The 22,669-nt window shown below is 42.8% G+C and overlaps 1 protein-coding gene across 3 annotated transcripts in view; it reads right to left on the reverse strand.

Annotated features, from left to right (window-relative positions):
- Positions 1 to 22,669, reverse strand: part of cox10 (cytochrome c oxidase assembly factor heme A:farnesyltransferase COX10) — a 65,536-nt gene that overhangs the window by 37,278 nt on the left and 5,589 nt on the right. For 2 of the 3 annotated variants that reach the window (XM_023993447.2, XM_023993449.2), the window contains exons 2-4: positions 18,745 to 18,890; positions 17,843 to 18,305; positions 16,225 to 16,349 (exon numbers count right to left, since the gene is read on the reverse strand). In XM_023993447.2, the coding sequence (XP_023849215.1) occupies positions 16,225 to 16,349; positions 17,843 to 18,305; positions 18,745 to 18,890 (734 nt within the window). Of the gene's footprint in view, positions 1 to 16,224; positions 16,350 to 17,842; positions 18,306 to 18,744; positions 18,891 to 19,325; positions 19,525 to 22,669 lie in introns of all 3 variants that reach the window. The other variant, XM_023993448.2, reaches the window with a different exon arrangement.

Here is a 22,669-nt window from a genome sequence, read left to right on the forward strand (position 1 = left end):
AGCTGATTTACTTGAAACCACTAATCATCCACTTGTCTTCACAACAAAACCAGCCAATTTTGACATCCAAAACGTTTAAACAGTTGTCAAAAACACCACTCTGGCGCTGTAGTGTTGCTTGCAACATAGAGCTGAAAAAAGACCAATAGGCTGGACTCAGGTGAATAGGGCAAAGAAGGAAGTCAAGTGGCATGAGTGAAAATATCAGGGGTAGTTCAGGGTTTAAAAGATATATTTAACCTTTATTTAACTAGGCAAGTCAGCTAAGAACATATTCTTATTTACAATGACGGCCTACCCCAGCCATACATGGAAGACGCTGGGCCAATTGTGCGCCGCCCTATGGGACTCCCAATCACGGCCGGTGGTGATACAGCCTGGATTTGAACCAGGGTGTCTGTAGTGACACCTCTAGCACGGAGATGGTGCCTTAGACAGCTGCGCCACTTGTGAGGATATGAAGCTTCATCAGTTCAGCTTCTCCCAAAGAAGGCCTGGACTATGGACTTACATTAAAAGGAGCAAGTCAATGGATACCAGAAATGACCGTGGTCCGACCACACATTTGTTTAGGGTCATTTTCCTAACCACCTGCCTCCTAAACTACTTTGTAATGATTTGAAATCAGTGAGCACACTTGCATTGCAACTCAAGATTTCTTCCTGTTGGTTCACACTCAGATTGGCCAGACGTGATGCATGCTGTATTTACTGTATGATTGCTCCAATGGGCATGTGATTCACTGCCACCAGCAACTCAACGGTTTCTGTACATATATTTTATTAATGTGCGTGTTTTGAGAAAATAATCTGTTATTCCTAGAACATTTTGCGTCATTGGATTGGCTGGCTTACTGTGTTTGTTCTAGAACAGTCATGAATGTAGGTGCATTAATTTCAACTGTGAGGTGGGGAGGTCAATACAGTTAGCCTATATAGGCCATTTACTTCGGATTTCATCATAAAAACAAAAACAAAGACAATATCAGTGGATCTCATAATATTGCAGCCCTCCACACCAGTGATTACAAAGCTAATAATTTAACTAGCCAAGGCCCCTCTTTTCCCCGGGCGTTTCTCTTGAGGACACAGATCTATGGTCTCCTTTACAGCATTATCAAAGGCAAGCGTCGGTCTCCTCCGGTCTCTCTCAAGCTGCATAAGATCCAGTCGTGTACAGTTTGACATGGATTGGCACCCCGCAGCTCACACAGACAGAATTGAAGGAAATTAACTATTAAACAGTGCCACCTAGTTAAATATTCATTTGAATCCAACGCAGAATGAATGAAACCCATCGGGGCTGCTCTCGTGCCATCCTGATCCGACCAAGCGATTCAACAAGGGACTTTCCATCCTCATAATAAGGCTCCCCAGTGAATTCACTTCACAGCTTGGTGGAAAAGGAGAGAGAATACAAAAATCTAAAAAAGTGGCAAAGGTCAGTTAGCTCTATTGTTTTAACAAAGCTGGTGGAAAACAAGAGCTCTCACACACAGCAGCAGCYTCTGTGCAAAGGGATCAGGGTGGTGTTAAACCTCTCCTTAGGCAGCCTACTGATGTATCTGACCTTTATCAAAAACCGAGAAAAATAACCCCCCCAAAAAACATGTGATGCAGACAAAATCCTCCGTCATTACACAGTCAGAGCGGAACTAATATGATGACCAAATGATGGATTGATTACTAGAGCTAGCAGTCCATCGGTCTTTCTCATGCTTTCTTTGAAGCCCACCACACAAACGATTAGTTAAACATAAACTATTTGACCTCAGCATAGAGGTTATTTTGAAACAGTCTGTTGCAATTCTTCCAAGTGGTGGAGTGGAGGCATGGGGTGTTTAAATGTTTTATTCCATCTCAAAGTAGCTTTATGTTTAGAGGGAGTGTGTGTGTGTGTCATSGTTTCCGTTAGATGGTAATAGCTGGCTTTTGGCCTCTATATTTTTTTGCCGATAAATAAAAAATTGCCGCCGGACAATTGTCCAGGATAAGAAAAAAATCCCATTGCAAAATGTTATTTTTGCCTCTTCATTGATGGAAATATATTTAACCGGTCATGCTTATCGGTCTATGTTAATTTGCATAATTTAGGGGAATTAAATTGCCGTGTGTATTTTCATAGTTATGTTTATCAACCCGCGCAGCATACAGATACAGAGCTTATGAGCGGAAAATCCCCCAGACAGCACGAGAGCTGCTGCTACAGCTTCTCAAACAGCTCATTCGTTGCTGGAGTGAAATGTGTTTTTATAAGCCCAATCATTGCGTAGCAATTCTAAATGCAATCGTGTGTTAAAAGCAGTTCTGATGGCCAAGATTAAAAAGAGCTACTATTTTTATTTCTCAACTGGTCATTCAAGAGCGCTTCACATTTGCCATTCAAGTGCATATAGGCAACTTTAGGCAGGCTTCAGCGAGTCACACACCACTGACTTTGCTATGAGCTGGAGGCAGGACGCATTTTGAACACACACACTTAATTGTTTGAAACCTGAACATTTTACTTCATATTATGAGGCATGTCTTACCTTGCTTCAAAGTAAAATCCGACCATAGAAACGTGGAAGCAATCATTGAAACAAGTAGCCTATTTTCTTTTATGTTCTATTGAGTTTCAAATCAAATTTCTTTCATTTTCCAGCAGCCAGTAGACACTCCTAGTCATATTAGCAACCCGTGCTAGTTGTTGCATCTTTAGGATTTCCTCTCTCTAAATTTCGAATAGATATTTTAATCTTAGTCACATGAAACCACTCACATGAGCGGTGGGCTTTTAACAATGGTGTTTTCCCGCTAACTGCATTATGGAACGAACATGTGCACGTAGCCTACTGCCTTGCTTATGTGAAGAAATAAAAAGTTTAACATTTTAAGATAAACGTTCTGATCTGTTGCATCAGCCTTATTTTTTTTGTCAGCCTAGGGCTACTGGGTTATATGAATTTGGGATCCATCATTCAACAACTGTCCCAGAATCCATTTGGAAGAGGCCATTTCTTTCTTGCACAGAATGACAAGCTGACCAATTGAATAGGTACACTTTTCTGCTATGGGGATATTAGATTGCCGTTCATTACTCATCTTGTTGCTGAGGAGTAGCAAATGTGGCAGTTATTCTAACATCTTCAAAGTGTGCATCTGAAATCGTCAAAGTCGCATGTCGTTGCATGTTCTGTTTAAGAATAACCATAATCTAACTGTAATGCTGTCATTCTGAGCACCGTGGGTGAACACCCTAATTGGGTTACACACCCAATGCATATGGGTCCAGTAAATGTATCAAAATCTCCGTTAAATTAAAATGCTGCCGGTCAAATGTCCGGCACCAACTTTCCCTAACAGAAACCCTGGTGTGTGGGGATGTTGTCATGATAGTAGTATTCATGCTCTGTTTGAAAGCATATCTTCTGTCACTACTGCTCACCAGGGGACAGATAAAACTCTTAGAGCAGAGCATTGTCATGGTCTTTGAAGAGGAGTGTTCTTGTTGGAGAGGTTGAGAGGTTCTGTTACTACTAATGGTTCCTCTTCTGGAGGTAGAATGTCACAACGGGTACCCCAAAACACATTAAAACCTTGGAGGGTTTGGGCAACCCTGGGAGAGGACTTGACAGTTGGACCCCACTGGGTAGTTGAGTAGGCCTACCCCAGGGAGGGTAGAATGCCCAGTATGTGGCTGGCACCAATACCGGAAGAGGACACCTAGTATTGACAGTTGAGATTTAGAACTGTGGTGACATCCAACTGATTGTATCTCAGAAGATACGACAGCAAGGTATCCAACTTCAGTGAACACAAACTGTAGGCTATTCAGTGCCTGATATGACCTTCAATCGCCTAACCTTATCTACCATTCTGTGTCAATACAGCGCCTAAAGGAAAAGCAAATAGCAGCAACAATTGAAAAGCACTCAGGAAGTCATTTGAAATTGACGGTGGATATTACAATGGGGAATGAACTAATGTTCCACCACCTTTAAAGATGAATGATAACATGCATAGAATAAGCATGCTATGTGGATGTTATTTCCACCATTATATAAAGCATTAGGCTATGCATTTAGAAAATGTCTGAGAAAAAAGTACATTTTCAAATGAAAGTATGAACATTTGACTGTATAAGTTGCTCTGGATAAGAGTGTATGATGCTAAAATACCTAAATGTTATGTAGTAATTAAAATAAAGCTAAATAAATGACTCCATCTATTTATAAGATCTCAATTTCTAGTACACAACTAGACTGTTTCTGTCATCTCTCACACACGCCATATCTCTGAGTCACAGTACATTGCCTCTGATAATGCTCCCTATGCATGCAAATGTGGATTTAAAAAATGCATGGGAAGCTATGGGGATGCATGCATGAGCCACTCATTCTCCAAACAAATGACAGGCGACACAAAGTGTGTGGGTGTGGGGAAATCGCCTGTGGAGACAGAGGGTGCCTATCCCCGTCTATGTTACCATTGGAAACCTCATAAGTAAATTAGTCACTGTAGTCTAATCACCAATCAGCTCATTATCAGATCCACAGGTGTTCTAGAACCAGCATCATGCTGATTTTCAAGCTTTTGGAACGAGAGAAATTGAGGTACCGGGCCACATAAAAAAATGCAAGCCTTTAGCATGCTTCATTATTGCATCTCAAGCTCAATAGCATGATTAGGACCCCCATGCCAGACAAGTCTAAATTAAACAATGATCTGCTCAGCTCAAACGAGGGGAATATAACCAGAAAAACAAAGACAAAATGTAGGCTCTTGCACGTAGAGGGATTTCTTCAAAATTGTAATTTTGAAGTAGGGCATAACCAGACAAATAAAAAATTATCATCACAATAATTTATCCTATAATGATTTATTTTTGTTTTGTGGTTAAAGCAAATTACTAAAGTGTGATTTGAAATGGCTTTCCTTCGGACAAGATTGAACATTTGCATCAGTATAGCTCTTTAAATGCCCTTCCAGCCTCACAAGTTAGAGGTGGGGTGCCCAAAGGAGGGTTCAAGACATTGTATCCCAGTGGGGAATTTTCTGACTCATTTCAGGGCCCAGTCATTCCAACTAGCTAGCACCTCAATCTGACCTCCAAGCGTTTGGATAAATATAATTAAAACAGATGATTGATGGCGTCCGGCAAGCGGTACCAGGCATCAAGGCTAAGACAAACAGACTCCTAAAACAGCTTCTTTCCCATTGGCCATAAGACTTAAATGGCAAATAACTACTGCTCTCCCGCTCCCAGAGTATCCACATTTATTATATACCAATCCACAAGTCTCAACCCACTCTCACAACCTACGCTGCTGCTAAAATTACTATTGATTTGATGTATTACTCCTATACACTACTGTCCATTGATTACTATTAGTATGTATCCTGCTACTGGTCACTATTACTCCTGATTGCATGTATAACCATTAGTATGTTAACATAAGTATTTACTATTCCTGCAACCAGTCACTTTCAGCCCCAATTACATGTAAAGTATATCCTCTTCATAGGACAAGGTGGCATCCTATTACACCGGCTCCGACGCTCGTTGCATGTGGCAGGGTTTGCAGACGATAACAGATTACAAAGGAAACTCAGCCATGAGATAAACAGTGATGCAGAACTCCCAAATGAGCTAAATGCTCGCGTCGAGGAACACAACACTGTCTTGCGTGAACGCCCGTTGTTCCGGCTGCTTGTGTAATCTCGCTCTAAAATCAAAGTTTGTTCATCGCGTACACAGATGTTATCGCAGGTGCAGTGAAATGTGTGTTTCTTCCTCCAACAATACCTAGAAAACACATAATCCAAAAGAGAGAAATTAAGAAATATCACAACGAGCAATGTCATAATCCGGAATAGACAGACAGCATTCGGAAAGTATTCAGACCCCTTGACTTTTCCCACCACATTTTACATTACATTTTAGAACAAGGCTGTATTATGTATTTTATCAAATCTACACACAACACCCCATAACGACAAAGTGAAAACAAGTTTTTTGAKATTTCTGCAAAAAGTATTGCAAAGTCTCCTTTGCTATGAGACTTGAAATTGAGGTCAAATGCATTCGGTTTCCATTGATCAATAACAATTTTCCCAATCTTCCTCTGTCCAGTGTCTGTTATTTTGCCCATCTTAATCTTTTAATTTATTTTATTGGCCAGTCTGAGATATGGATTTTTCTTTGCAACTCTGCCTAGAAGGCCAGCATCCCGGAGTCGCCTCTTCACTGTTGACGTCGAGACTGGTGTTTTGCTGGTACCATTTATTGAAGCTGCCAGCTGAGGWCTTGTGAGGCGACTGTTTCTCAAACTAGGCACTCTAATGTACTTGTTCTCTTGCTCAGTTGTGCACCGGGGCCTCCCACTCCTCTTTCTATTCTGGTTAGAGCCCGTTTGCACAGTTCTGTGAAGGGAGTAGTACACAGCGCTGTACGAGATCTTCAGTTTCTTGGCAATTTCTCGCATGGAATATCCTTCAGAACATGACTGACAAGCGTATGTAGACATTCCATTAAAAATGTAAAACAGCTATTTCCAGCTACAATAGTCATTTACAACGTCTACACTSTATTTCTGATYAATTGGATGTTATTTTAAATGGACAAAACAAATMTGGTTTTCTTTAAAAAACAAGGACATTTCTAAGTGACCCCAAACCTTTGAACGGTAGTGTATATCACAAACACACACACATTCGCTCTCGCTCTCATATAAAGATATATCTATCTATATACACACACACACACACACACACACACACATATACATACATACATACATACCACACAGCTCCAAAAGTATTGGGACAGTGACAATATTTTTGGGGGGTTTCTGTAATCTAGCACTTTGGTATTGAAATGATACATTGCATCATAGTCAGACTGTCAGCTTTAACTTGAGGGTATTTTCAACCATATAGGGTGAACCGTTTAGAGACTACAGCATTTTTTGTACATGGTCCCTTAAAATGGGGGGACTAAAAGTATTGGGACAAATTCACTTCCATGTGTATTAAAGTAGTCAATTGGTGTCATTTTTTTTGTCACTTATATTGTAAAGGAGAATAGAATGTTTCTAAACACTTGTACATTAATGTGGATGCTACCATGGTTACGGACAGTCCTGAATGAATCATGAATAATGATGAGCGAGAACGTTACATACACACAAATATCATACCCCCAAGACATGCTAACCTCTCACCATTACAATAAAGCTTGAAGGAGCCCACTAAGAGGAGTTAGAAGAGATACTGTAGGAGGGTTAATAATACATGCCTCCACAAGACAAGAGCGAAGGGCGTCGCTCACAGTGGCGGTAATAGCGGACGGGCCGGGGGGCTAGTGGGGGCTCGCCGCTCGCGTGCCACCATCCTTAGACAGCACTTTGCAGGAGACAAAGACACAAACTAGACAGACAGGCAGGCACAAAAGAGCACTCAGTCACCCTTCAACACTACAGGGAAAATGACATGCCAGACAGCCACAAAAGACAACGTTTTTCCACAACAAYAAACTAAAATCACACAATCTTTAAGACTCAGTCACACTTTTATTTAACTAGGCAAGTCAGTTAAGAACAAATTCTTATTTACAATGACGGCCTACCCCYGCCAAACCCGGACGACGCTGGACAATTGTGCGCCGCCCTATGGGACTCCCAATCACGGCCGGATGTGATGCAGCCTTGATTCGCACCGGGGACTGCAGTGACGCCTCTTGCACTGAGATGCAGTGCCTTAGACTGCTGCGCCACTCGGAAGCCCTTGGTGTGTGTGTGAAGAATGACACATACTAGACTGAGACACTTCACTCACACGCTAGAAGGCTGAGTCCCAAATGGTACCCCATTCCCTATGTAGAGCACCACTTTTGACCAGATAGCTATGGGCCCTGGTCAAAATCTAATTGTTTGACACGTGCCGAATACAACAGGTGTATACCTTACAGTGAAATGCTTACTTATAAGCCCTTAACCAACAAGGCAGTTTAAATAAACATTTACAAAATATTTACCACCTCCCCCCCAAAAAAGAACGAGGCTATATACAGGGGGTACCGGTACCGAGTCAATGTGCAGGGGTACAGATTAGTCGAGGTAATACGTACATGTAGGTAGGGGGAAAAGGGACTATGCATAGATAAACAGAGTAGCAGCAGCGGGAAAAAAAAGTCCAGGTAGCCATTTTATTAATTGTTCAGCAGTCCAATGGCTTCGGGGTAGAAGCTTGTTAAGGAGACTTTTGGACCTAGACTTAGCGCTCCGGTACCGCTAGCCGTGCAGTATCAGAGAGAACAGTCTATGACTTGGGTGGCTGGAGTCTGATAATATTTTGGGCATTACACCACCAAGTATAGAGGTCCTGGATAGTAGAAAACTGGCCCCAGTTATGRAATGGGCTGTACACACTACCCTCTGTAGTGCCTTATGGTGGGATGCTGAGCAGTTGCCAAACCAGGTGGTGATGCAACTTGTCAGGATGTTCTCAATGYTGCAGCTGTAGAACTTTGAGGATCTGGGGACCCATGCCAAATATTTTCAGTCTCCTGAGGAGGAATAGGAGTTGTCGTGCCCTCTTCCCGACTGTCTTGGTGTGTTTGAACAATGATAGTTTGTTGGTGATGTGGACACCAACAAACTTGAAACTCTCGTCCCGCTCCACTACAGCCCCATTGATGTGAATGAGGGCATGCTCGGTCCTCCTTTTCCTGTAGTCCACAATCATCTCCTTTGTCTTGCTAATGTGGAGAGAGAGATTGTTATCCTGGGTACACATCCTGGTAATCAATTCACAACCCGCGGCGTTGAGAATGTTGACCCGTTTAAAAAGGTCTTGCTCACATCAGCTACGGAGAGCATGATCACACAGCCGTCCGGAACAGCTGGTGCTCTCGTGCATGCTTCAGTGTTGATTGCCTCGAATCAAGCATAAAAAAGGCATTTAGGCCATCTGGTAGGCTCGCGTTACTAGGATGGGTTTCCCTTCCTAATCCGTAATAGTTTGCAAACACTGCCACATCCGACAAGTGTCAGAACRGGTTTTGAAGGGTTCCTTCTTAGTCCTGTATTGATGCTTTGCCTTGTTTGATCGTTCGTCTGAGGGCATAGCGGGATWTCTTATAAAAGTGTCTGGATTAGTGTCCCACTCCTTGAAAACGGCAGCTTTAGCCTTTAGCTCAGTGCAGATGTTGCCTGTAATCCATGGCTTCTGGTTGGGATARGTACGCACGGTCACTGTGGGGACGACATCGATGCGACATCGATGCCCCTACTGGAGTAGCATTTTCCTGTTTGCTTATGGCCTTATACAGCTCGTTGAGTGCGGCCTTAATGCCAGCATCGGTTTGTGGTAGTAAATAMACAGCTACGAAAAATATAGATGAAAACTCTTGGTAGATAGTGTGGTCTACAGCTTGAAAGGTACTCTACCTCAGGCGAGCAAAACCTCAAGACTTGCTTAATATTAGATATTGTGCACCGGCTGTAGTAGGGCACTATACAGGGAAGAGGGTGCCATTTGGGACAGAGCAGTTCACTACTAGACTGCACTTTTCATCCTGATTTGACAGTACAGGCCAGGTCCTGTTTGTTTAGCTGAGGACCTCAGGTTACAACCAGGGTCTTTAGGACCACCAGACCCAGCTTGAAACAGTCTTCAGTCCCAATTACTCAATTAGCTTAAATTAGGGCCGGAGAGTGGGGAGTCAGTGATGGAGGGAGATGGGCCCGAGTGGCCTTCTGATGGCTGGAACACCCGGGGAGTCCTTCCCTGCTGTGACCCCCAGGGGCTTGGAAGGCCAGACCACCTCCAGGTCACTCCAACACTCAAGGCCCTGTCTCCAAACCCATTACAGAGCTGTTCAACCATCTGGAAGGTTTGCAAGGACACAGGGAGCTCTGAGGGAAAACCACAAGCTCAGCCCTCAGACAAGGCCATCACCACCTCATCCCACAAGCAGGTTCCAATACTACAAAACACTACCACTAGGTTTGAATATTCTCCGGTTTTCACAAAATGTTTCATCCCGAAAATAAAACACTTTCCCCAGGTAACCCGGTTTTTCACGGTATTTCCCACCAAAAACCGGAAGTATCATTCTAAAGCATATAAATGTTTGGATTACAGTTTTGATCGGCATGAAAATTCAAGCCCGATGCTACATGAGCCTGATGACAGCCCAAATGATTGTGCTGTTATCCAGCACATGGATAGCACATTTCAACAACAGAAACAAATAGATGTAGCTATATCTCCTGGGTAAATAAATGAAACATGCTCCAGTAGGCTAATCTTTGAGCGTGAACTGTATTATATACTGGAATTATACACCACGTTCCAACCATGAAGCTAGGAGAACACATGCAATTCTGGTGCAGGACATGCGGCCTACAAAGTTACAATTATGGGCTAGCAAGTTTGACTATAATAGGACCCATTTTACATTTAGTAAGCTGACGGATATACCTTAATATCATAATATTTACCCTAATGTTGTGTTTATTACATTCTCTAGTTACATTCTCTAGTGTTTATTACATTCTCTAGTGTGTCATTCCTTCCTCGCTTTCAACAGTTAAATGAAATTAGTGTTGTTGTCCTTATCTTCATTGTCATGACATGCTTGAATAATAGTTGGACTAGAATAAGATACAGATGGAATGGTTATGAGTCTGAATAAATAACTGCTATAGCCTACCGCCATAGCCTGTCCTCTTCTTTCAAACTCCTACTGGCTGCTGTATTTAACATTCATCAAACAAGATGAATGACGAATCATCGAATAGTTTATTAGTATAAGAAATGCAAAAAATATGTGTCCATCTAGCTATTCTCGTCTAGCTTTTCCTGGGACTCCAAGAGCTAAGAAGTGTTTTTTAATGAGAAGGACCAGCGAAGTGCAGGTGCATATTGCACAAGAAACAGAGGCTATAAGTTAGAAGRGTATGCATAACCCATCATTCATTAGCTAAATATAAGGCTAATACTGCATAGAATGTATTACCTGAACGAGGTAGGGTAGGACATCTATATATGTACACTGTATTATCTTGAACAGGATTATCTACTGATGACATTTGAATGTAACGGATGGAAAGACTGCTCACTGATTTAAAGCAACGATATTCGAGTGATAGGCTGTTTTAGAACTCTGCAGCTGTAATTAAAAGAAAATCATCTTCACAATAAAAATATGGAAAAACAGTGTCCCCCGAAAGCCAGACTGATGTGTAAATTAGACACACATTCKGTCCTTATACTGCTATGGTATATGCTAAGCTGCAGCAAATGTAGGCRTTCCCGTCACAAGAAAAAAAGCTACCATGAGGGTCCATGCYTTGTGAACTGCGGTCCATACCYAGATGCGCCTTCTGTCCCCACCCTGAGCGTTGATGATTGATCATACAGAGAGAAAGCCGTAGAGAAGCCAGATTCAGACATTGCATACAATTTAACAGTTCCATTTCACGTAATGCTGCTTATAGAAATAATTTATTATAATTTACCGGTTTCTTGCAGTTATTTTATCCTAGGAGAAGGGAGTGTGTTTGGGCGGGAAATCACGGTAACCAAGTTCCCGCTATTCAACTCTGACTACCACCCTGTCTGTGAAATCAATTGGGCACATTTCATCTGGTGAGGTAGTCAGAAAGTTTGTCGTGAACCACGTCAAATTGTGTCCGCAAGGAAAGCACACAGACAAACAAACTTGGATACCCAGTTTAGCAAAGCTGGTGATRCAACTGCCAAGCCAGCTGTTTAAGTTTTGTTGGGAACTCTTGCGGAAGAGAAAAAAACCTGCAAAAGCCCACTATCATTCTCTGGCTCGCTGACTCGGGGTCAAATCATATGACTGTCATTGTGTCTTTTTAGTGCAGTGAGAAACTCCAGACGGTGCCATGCCATTGTTACGTGACTCCAGGCGCTTACACCCTTCCGTGAGTTTCCCGAAATGGGGATGTTTAAGAAAAGAAAGCACAACATTTCTGTCTGTGAGAGCGCCTGCCTTCGGGCACTTCCCCCATGGGAAGAACAGCAGCCTTGGCTTTGATAGCTGCACTACTGAAGGTCTGGCTTCCCTTTGCTGGCTTCATAGACAGGTTAAATCCCAAATTACACCCCATTCCCTATATAGTGCACTACTTTTGACCAGGACCCATAGAACTCTGGTCAAATGTAGTACTATACAGGGAATATGGTGCTATTTGGGATACAACCCCAAGTCAGGCATTCTTCTTCCCCAAAGACATTTTCTTTTCTCCCTTTCCTGAAGGTAATTCAACCACAGTTGTTTTATGTGGTCTCACACACACACACACAGGAGCACACACACTCCGTCCGCTGCCGACAATTCAGTCTTCAGGGCCCAAAACATTAAAGGATTAAAGGGCGGCGGGGGAATTCATAGGAAGTGGATCTTTAGTGGGGGATCTACCCTCTGCTTACTTTGATTTGAAGCTGTAGTTTTATTTGTCAAATCAAGAAAATAAGTGTGTGCTTTGATCAAGCCCAACCACAGCACTGACGCTGTAGCACTACTTAAAGAAAAAAAACACTTGGCACCACATCTAAAAATATAAAAAAATTGAAGTGTCATATTTTCTTCGTACCCCTCCCTTTCTTTTGGAATTATTATGAAAACCAAATGGACGACCAAAGTGTTTAGATCAATTACGCCCAGGTGAGGGTGTGTTTCTTTTCACGAGACAAAACCTTGACAGATGATCCGGTGTGTCAAGCCGACACAGCGGAGGATCAGAGAGTCTCCACGGAAGCAAAGTGTGTGGGGCAACGCACCGCAGTGTTACGTGTCACACGACAACCCCTAGGCCTTTGTGTGTGTGTGTGTGTGTGTGTGTGTAATTACACAAAATAAAATTACATTATTTTCCAAACAAAGCAAAAACAACAACTACTTGGCAGTCACGTGCATAGACATACGTACAGTATAAATATTTTAAAAAGGGGAGCAACTACCAACTTAACTGGCTTTTTTGTCTAAGAATTGTGTTACCCTATTAGAGAAACAAATACTAATACTGTAAAACCCTAATCTCTCTATGGGCTCATTGGATCTTTTTTGAAGGAAAGTATCGCTGGCCAGCCGGTATCATTGAACAGGCATACTACCAGCATAGGTAAGGTTAGGTCTGRATCCCAAATGGCACCCTATTCCTTATATAGTCAAAAGTAGAGCATTATGTAGGGTAACAAGTCCCCATTTGGGACACCAACTGGAGGAAATGGCCTCCTTGAACCAGGTGGCTCTTTTCCCTTTAAACTACATTTAATTCAATCCCTCAATCTTGCCAATTAAAACGGATGACATCACAGGGATCTGTCACCACAGAGGGACATTGAGAAAGACAAGAAACATGGAGGCAGACAGGGGCTGCCTTGTGTGGAGTGAAGCCCTGGTCTGTCTGACAACTGGTGCTGGCCACAAGAAAGAGAAGCCCTGGCCTAAAGATTTAATGCCCTCAGATTCCAGACAGAACCGTGAGGAGACTCGGGCTCTGCTTACATAAGGTCTGAGAAAAACAAGGCCATCCACATAAAAAAAAAGAGGGAGGAAAACATGTTGAGGTAAGACAGTCCTACAAGAGCTCTGTATTTACTTTCAAAGACAATTTACTGCGATCCAATGACAATGGCATTTTTACCTCACCCACAATTTTCTTCCTGTGTGTCTCTTTGCCAGCGTGAATAATGACTGTCAGTTGGCCAAGTGCACGCCGCCACCACCCACCCATAATGCACTGGCCTGGCTGGCGGGCCCATTAAGACTTCAAAGCGGAGACACATCAAACAAAACAAATCAACATGAATTCCATTTGTCCTGCTCTACTGTAACACTACCTACCAACTCTACAACTTAGACTACTACCCTTCATGTCCGGTTGAAGGTAGTCCACATGTTCCACACTGCCCACTTCAGAACAGCAGCCAACCCACAGCCACACACTCCCCTCTAGGACCCGATTAAAAACTGAGTTGCGGAGAAGGCGGACGGAATCAAAGAATCTAGACATTAAAACAAAATTCAAAAATGGATTGAACTTAGTAGGAAATCAARTAAAATGTTTTGAACTTAATAGAAAATGCATTAATTTGCCCAAGATTATCATAAGACATGAACAAAATGCATCAGTGATTTGTATTTTCCTTGAAATGGCACAGGAATGCCCGCGTCTATGCGTGCGTGTTGGTCTACCACTAGAATGATCTCATGATTATTTGCATCAWTCCAGTGGCCATTTGTCGTGCAAACACTGCAATCAGATGAGCACTACAGAAACATTGCTAACATCGGTCTAATGATTTTTAGAGCGAWAAACAGAAACCTGGAAAATAAAACCAAATCAGACTAATTTAACTGATTTTGCAGGGCCTCAGACCCATCACCTAAACCCAATCTTAGTGGGTGGCTCCCTGGACTTCACCTTCACCCAAGCCCCAGGCTTCTGTTCTGACTAGGCCTGGCTGGTGACTGCTGTGCTGGGAGGAGATGATGAAAGGAGAAAGATCTAGTACTCTAAATGAAAGATGAATCATCATGTCCTTCCTTGCCCCGAACAAATTCCTATAGAAAAAATTAAGAATGACAGCCGCTGACTTGATACAGATAGGGACAGACATACAGGGATGGACATGATGTAGCTACCGCCTCTCCCATCTCTCAGCACTGAACTCCTCAGGGCTGGGGCCCTGGAGCCCTACAGCTGGGGATTAGAGACTACCAACCTGCCCCTGCTTTTAGAGAAGGAGACATAACTGTCACACCTATAGGATATTTTACACTCCTGCTCCAGTGTAAGGTAGATGGGTGAAGAGGTCAATTGAAGGGGAAAGGCAGGCAGAGTTTAATTCCAAMAAGTCAATGACGGGACAATGACATTTTTTTTGTTTGATGGATTGACGCTATTCAAATTTCTACAGATGTCACCCTGACAATGACACGCTAGACTAGAGGAAATACTACATGCCTGCACGGAAAGGTCAGGTCCAAGAGCTTTGGATTGTTGGGACAAATAAGTTCCGTTCATTGTGACCCGGTTGAGAAAATAACCTAATTCCAGCTCTAAAGGAGAGAGAGGAGGACACTGCCTGGAACTTGGCTGTTGAAGGCTGGGCTAGTGTTAGGGCTAAGGGAGAGCTTTACAACCYAACACATTTTCCAACAAAAACAAGCATTTCTCATTGGACTAGCTCAGGTTAGTCCCTCCCAGTTTTAGTCAGTTTTCTTCAGTTTGGAGCATACCTAGTGAACGTAACCCTGCTGTCTGCCCCCTAGGGCAGGAACCTGCAGTGTAATCAGGGCCCTGGACAAATTACAGGCAGAAGGCCACAGCTAATTGGGGTTCAACTCAGGGCTGAGGGAGAGGTTGTCCATTAAACTAATATTCTTAAGTCATGGAGCGCATTCCAGCGCACAGCGGCAACACTCAGCGAGGTCTGATTATTTCAGGCATTTTAAGTGTCCAGGCGCAGCGGTCACTTTATTTTTTGGGGCAAAAAAGCTTTCAGCAGGCAAATAATAACAGTTTTCCAGTTTGAGTCGCCTGTTAATGCATTTTTTAGATACGCAGCGAGAGAGGAATTTAACTAAAGTTCAAAGGTGCTGTCAATGGCTCCCGCAATGTTTTGTAGAACAACAAGAAGTGCACGACGAGGGGACAGTACTGTGTGTGTGCATGTCTGTCAGCCAGTGAGTTCATGTTTGTGTAAAGTGCAATGAAAATCTATTACGCGTTTCAGAACCCAACTGTAATCTTGCCAGCCGTTGAAATGAGACCTCATCCATCTTTCAGAGAAACAACTTAAGAGGGAGAAGAAGAAAAAAATTGACCACTCGGGACCGATTACAGTGATTTTAATGTTTTGTAAGTCTGGGGTTGACCAGGGGAAGATGTTAAATGCAGAATCATTAAAGTTTTGAGGTATTAACCACCCATACAGTGCCAGAAACCAAAGATTTGGCTTTTGTTCTCCATGTAAAACAAAGTTCATCACYGGGAGGGGATATAGTCCACAATAATACATGCATTAATAATAATGCAGGCCTATATACACAGCTAATTGTGCTTTTCTTCACAGTCCTTTACCGATGGTCATATCTCACTGCAATAACAAGGCAATGTCTGAAACCAAACCAAGAATGCCCAGGCAGGCTACTCTGCATGATCATTTTGACACACGCGCACACAGCTGTGACGCAACTGACCTGGTTGATGGAGTTGGCGGTGCAGGAGGCGAGCCCTGTCCCGAGGGATGCTAGGAAGAAGGTGGCAGGGTCAAAGGGCACTGGAGCCATGGCAAAACCAGCTGCTGCCGTCCACACTACTAATGCTGAAACAACCAGACAACAATATCAACATCATACCTACACACACAAGCAACATGCACGCTTATCATACTTGAATACCCACCATCATTTCCATATCAATTATAGGACTACAGCTTTGGGCAATTACTGGCAGAACAGGATCAAGAATGCAAACTGGTGAGTGCCAGAAAAGGGTGACACGGAAACACAAGAACATTCTGTGTAAACTGCTAGAAAGTCTGGTTAATTTCAGAGTGTGGTTGTCACGATAACAACATTTTACTAACGATGTGATACAAGGTCAAGTATCACAATAGAGTTTTCTATACATTCTGCACCTGTGCTACACAAAAACCGGTCCCTGATCTTCACACCTCTACTCAATACAACACATTGAATGGGCTACTGCAGAAAATGGCCGATTTGCTCATATCCAAAGGCCTACTTGTGATTTGGCAGGAAGAATGTAATCAAAAAATATAAACACATATTGATCTGCATTTTCATTGTGGCAGTAAGGGGGAGAAAACAGTTTATGAAACCATATTTAGTAGGGCCCGGAATGGCCAGGAACCTCACGATACGATATTATCACGATACTTGGCTGCCGATGCGATATGAATTGCGATTCGATGTTCCAAACATATTGCTCACCATATGTCTGCTGCAGAGGTACAAGAAAGAGTCATGAGAAAAAAAAGTTATGGAAATAAGTGCTGAAAACAAAAATCGGCTCCTATTTAAAAAGAAGATGGAGAACAATCTATGAAGGAAAAATAATGGAGTTTTGGTGCAGGTACAGCTAACTAGCGGGAAAATTATATTGCGATAGTCAAAACGATACATCGTCAAAAATCATATCGTTACGTAACTGTATCGACCCCCCCCATTACTAGCCTACTCTTCAGACAACTTTACGCACACTCCCCCCCCCCCCGTCTCACACAGCTCCGAAAAGTTAGGCACCAAACCGAATTTAAGGAACACCTGAAAAATAGATATAATTACATTGATTAGGCAACTGCATCCTAAATTTGAAGATATTGGATAAAGCACTCATTCTGATAGGACATCCCGCTCTGAACCTTGTTTGATATTCTCATTGAAGTACGCGTGAGGATTCATTCTGTGCTCAGTCAATCGTTTCAATACGAGAAACATACCCCCCACACCAAACTTTTTTTCTTAGGATCTACACGATTCATGTGGACAACCCATTTTGGAATCAAAATGGCGGATATCGCTGGAAAGTGACGAGTTTGCATCCCCGAGTATATGCGAATGCTACAAGTTCCCGTTTGTGAAAGGTGAAGCAATACCCTAGACCAAATTGTGCATATGCTTGATTAAAAATAAGAAATGCTTTCATACATGTTCCTTCGGTTTTACGGACAATTTAAAAAAAAGCCTCAAATCATAACACTGTCAATGCTAGCTAAAATTTGATCACTAAGCAATTAAGACTTGCTTTTGGTTACCAAGTAGTCTGGCGTGCTTAGCCTAGTCCTTAACATACCTGTGAGTTTGATTTTGGAAAGTTTGGCGTACACATCTGGAAGCTCAGCCAGGTCCACCTTGAGCTCCTTCCACTGCCTGTCCAGCCGAGCATCCCTGGCTTCATCAGACTCCACGTGCACATGGGGCACCTCTAACATCTCAGTCCCAGACTCAGCTGCACTGGACACAGCCTTTGTCTGTGGTGTTGACACAGTCTTGCTGGAGGGAGGTTTCAACACAGCAAGTTTCTCCTGTGCTGTCACAGCCGAGACAGGACTTGAGACGGGTGTTGCAGTCATATTTGTGGTTGTGGTCTCTGGCTGTGGTGTGACATCGGTGACCATAGGCACATGGTCGATGGTTGGGACCTGCTGGATTTGACTGTCCATGCCGTCATCACGATGGTCCTCGAGGACGGTCAAGATGGCTGTCTGCTTAGGTTTAGCTCTCTGATAGAGGGCATTGTTACTCCTCATCACATACTGGGAAGAGGGAGGTAGAGCAGATAGTGTGTGTGAAGATAAAGGTGCTCTGTCATTGGCACATTATGGCAAATATTCCTCCTTCGAAAGTACAAGCAGTGAAAGTCATACTTGTACATTGGCACACAACATGGTTAGGTGGCACTGGCATAACACACAGCTGACAAAAACATGGAACACATCGAGCTAGTCGTTCTCTTATTTTATGATCAATACGTGGCGGCTGCCCATGACATAGCCTATACAGCTGCAATTATAATACAGCTAATCCTGTGTACATGTCCTGACATTACCTGGTACATATAGGCCAACTAGGTTACATGAGCATGGACTGAGAAGTCAATTGGTATGATAGGGCACAATCTAAGGACAGAATGTTGTCTATCACTTACAAAACAGTGTTGTTGTTGCCTGCTAAAATGGGCGGCATGTGACTTACCTGGCGCTTCAAGAAGTTGAGGTGCTGAAACGTGCTCCATTGTGATGGGTCTCTCCTGGACATCTGGATGAGGCTGCGAGCACTCTTGTGATTTCTAATGGCATTTCTACCTAATAGTTTCTGGTTCACACTCACACCAACCAGACCTAAAAACACAAAACAAACCTGTTCATGACATGAATATGCATCATCAAAATGTCCACTGTTGAGGACTTGCTAGAAAAGTAATTTATGCTTCTCTGCTATAACAGAGGCAAGCCCAACAATGGACTAAAGGAGCCTAACGTTACTCCTTATAGTCCAAGGACCTTACATGGTTTTGTTTAAAAGCGAATTGGCTCTGGAAGAACTATGACCTATGAATAAGGCAATCAAAGAGGCAAAACGTCAGTATAGAGACAAAGTGGAGTCACAATTCAACAGCTCAAACACGAGACGTATGTGGCAGGGACTCCAGACAATCACGGATTAGAAAGGGAAAACCAGCCACGTCGCACACCAAAGCCTCGCTTCCGGACAAGCAAAACTCCTTCGCCCGCTTCGAGTTAAACACTAAGCCGCTGACGTGGTACGCCACTCACGAGGATTGTGTGCTCCCGATCTCCGTAGGCGACGTACAGTAAGTCAGACATTTAAGAGTGTTAACCCTCGCAAGGCTGTCGGCCCAGAAGGCATCCCAAGCGTTGTACTCAGAGCATGTGCAGACCAGCTGGCTGGAATGTTTAGGGACTTTCAATCTCTCAGTCCGTTGTCCCCACTTCAAGATGTCCACAATCGTTCCTGTACCCAAGAAAGCGAAGGTAAATTAACTAAATGACTATCACCCTGTAGGACTCACTTCTGTAATCATGAAGTGCTTTGAAAGGCTAGTTAAGGACCATATCACCTCCATCTTACCCGACACCCTAGATCCACTACAATTTGCATACTGCCCCAACAGGTCCATGTACAACGCAACTGTGCACTACACAATGTCCTAACCCACCTGGACAAGAGGAATACCCATGTAAGAATGCAGTTCAGCCTTCAACACCATAGTGCCCTCCAAGCCCATCACTAAGCTCAGGGCCCAAACCCCTCCCTGTGCAACTGGATCCTGGACTTCCTGACAGGCCAAGCCCATGTGGTGAACGTAGGCAACAACATCTCCGCCACGCTGATCTAGGAAACCGATGGACAATATTTTACGACGAAATTCAATACTACATTTGACAATGTTGAAGACAAACATTTCCCAGACAGCCATGTATGCATTACATACATTTTCAAATTAAATACATTTTACTTTGTTTTTACCAAAATTACGTAACGGTAATAATTTTGTTTGAATCGTAAATCTCTTGATAAACTAGGGACATTTAGATGGCATAGGCTTACTCCCAGTACATGTGAATGCATATTCAATAGGAGTATAGGAGCTTTGCAAACTCAAATCTGCCCATAGTTTAAGTTATCACATGCACCGAATACAGTGAACCTTCCCCAAAGATGTAGTAAATAAATATATAGAATAACTGAACAAAAACACAACCTGCTACAATAAAGATTTTACTGACTTACAGTTCATATGAGGAAACCAGTCAATTTAAATGAATTCATTAGGCCCTAATCTATGGATTTCACATGACTGGGAATACAGATATGCATCTGTTGGTCACAGACACCTTAAAAGAAATGGGCCTCGGGATCTCGTCACGGTACTTCTATGAATGAAATTTGCCATTGATAGCTTATTCCATCTCATACCCCAACGCCACCATGGGGCACTCTGTTCACAATGTTGAAAACCAGCAAACAGCTCGCCCATCCAACGGCATGCAGTTGAGATGCCGGTTGGACGTACTGCCAAATTCTCTAAAGCGGCTTATGGTAGAGAGATGAACATTCAGTTCTCTGGTAACAGTGCTGGTGGACATTCCTGCAGTTAGCATGCCAAATGCAAACTCCCTCAAAACTTGAGACATCTGTGGCATTGTGTTGTGTGACAAAACTGCACGTGCTCCTTAATCAGCTTCTTGATATTCCACACCTGTCAAGTGGATGGATTATCTTGGCAAAGGAGAAATGCTCACTAATAGGGATGTGAACAAATTTGTGCACAAAATTTGAGCATAAGCTTTTTGTGCAGCTCATGAAACGAAAACTTTACATGTGAGAGAGATCTATCTACACACGTGTCAAAAGTTTGGAAACACCTACTCATACAAGGATTTTTCTTTATTTTACATTGTAGAATAGAGAAGACATCAAAACTATGAAATAATGTAGTAAAAGAAAAAGTGTCAAAATCGATATATAGGAGATTCTTCAAAGTAGCCACTCTTTGCCTTGACAGCTTTGCAAACTCTTGGCATCCTCTCAACCAGCTTTATGAGGAATGCTTTTCCAACAGTCTTGAAGGAGTTCCCACATATGCTGAGCAGTTGTTGGCTGCTTTTCCTTCACTCTGCAGTCCAACTCATCCCAAACCATCTCAATTGGGTTGAGGTCGGGGGATTGTGGAGGCCAGGTCATCTGATGCAGCACTCCATCACTCTCCTTGGTCAAATATCCCTTACACAGCCTGGGAGGTGTGTTTTGGGTCATTGTCCTGTTGAAAAACAAATTATAGTCCCACTAAGCCCAAACCAGATGGGATGGTGTATAGCTGCAGATGCTGTGGTAGCCATGCTGGTTACATGGCTACATGTAACATGCCTTGAATTCTAAATAAATCACTGACAGTGTTACCAGCAAAGCACCCCCACACCACCTCCTCCATACTTCACGGTGGGAACCACAAATACGGAGATCATCCGTTCACCTACTCTGCATCTCACAAAGACATGGCAGTTGGAACCAAAAATCTCAAATTTGCACTCATCAGACCAACGGACAGATTTCCACCGGTCTAATGTCCATTGCTTGTGTTTCTTGGCCCAACCAAGTCTCTTCTTATTGGTGTCCTAGAAGTGGTTTCTTGGCAGCAATTCGACCACGAAGGCCTGATTCACGCAGTCTCCTCTGAAAAGTTGAAGTTGAGATGTGTCTGTTACTTGAACTGAAGCATTTATTTGGGATGTAAACTGAGGCTGGTAACTCATGAACTTGTTCTCTGCAGCAGAGGTAACTCTGGGTCTTCCTTTCCAGTGGCGGTCCTCATGTGAGCCAGTTTCATCATAGTGCTTGATTGTTTTTGCAACTGCACTTGAAGAAAAATTTAAAGTTCTTGAAATTGTCCGGATTGACTGACATTCATGTCTAAAAGTAATGATGGACTGTTGTTTCTATTTGGTTATTTGAGCTGTTCTTGCCATAATATGGACTTGGTCTTGTACCAAATAGTGCTATCTTCACAACTGATTGGCTCAAAACAAATTAAATTCCACAAATTAACAAGCCACACCTGTTAATTGAAATGAATTCCAGGTGACTACCTCATGAAGCTGGTTGAGAGAATGCCAAGAGTTTGCAAAGCTGTCAAGGCAAAGGGTGGCTACTTTGAAGAATCTCAAATATGTTTTGATTGTTTAACACTTTTTTAGTTACTTACATGATTCCATGTGTTATTTCATAGTTTTGATGTCTTCATTATTATTCTACAATGTAGAAAATAATAAAAATAAAGAAAAACCCTGGAATGAGTAGGTGTCCAAACTTTTGACTGGTACTATACATACAAAAGTATGTGGACACCCCTTAATTTCTGGATTTGGCTATATGAGCCAAACCAGTTGCTGAAAAGTGTATAKATTTGTAATCGACCACACAAACTCACAAAACGGGACTGCCGAGTGCTGAAGCGTTTAAAAATTGTCTGTCCATGGTCGCAACACTCACTACAGACTTCCAAACTGCAGCCACACACAAGCCTAAGAACAATGCCAAGCGTTGGCTGGAGTGATGTAAAACTCGCCGCCATTGGACTCCGGAGCAGTGGAAACGC

The sequence above is a fragment of the Salvelinus sp. IW2-2015 genome, linkage group LG8 (assembly GCF_002910315.2).
Source record: "Salvelinus sp. IW2-2015 linkage group LG8, ASM291031v2, whole genome shotgun sequence".
NCBI lineage: Eukaryota > Metazoa > Chordata > Actinopteri > Salmoniformes > Salmonidae > Salvelinus > Salvelinus sp. IW2-2015.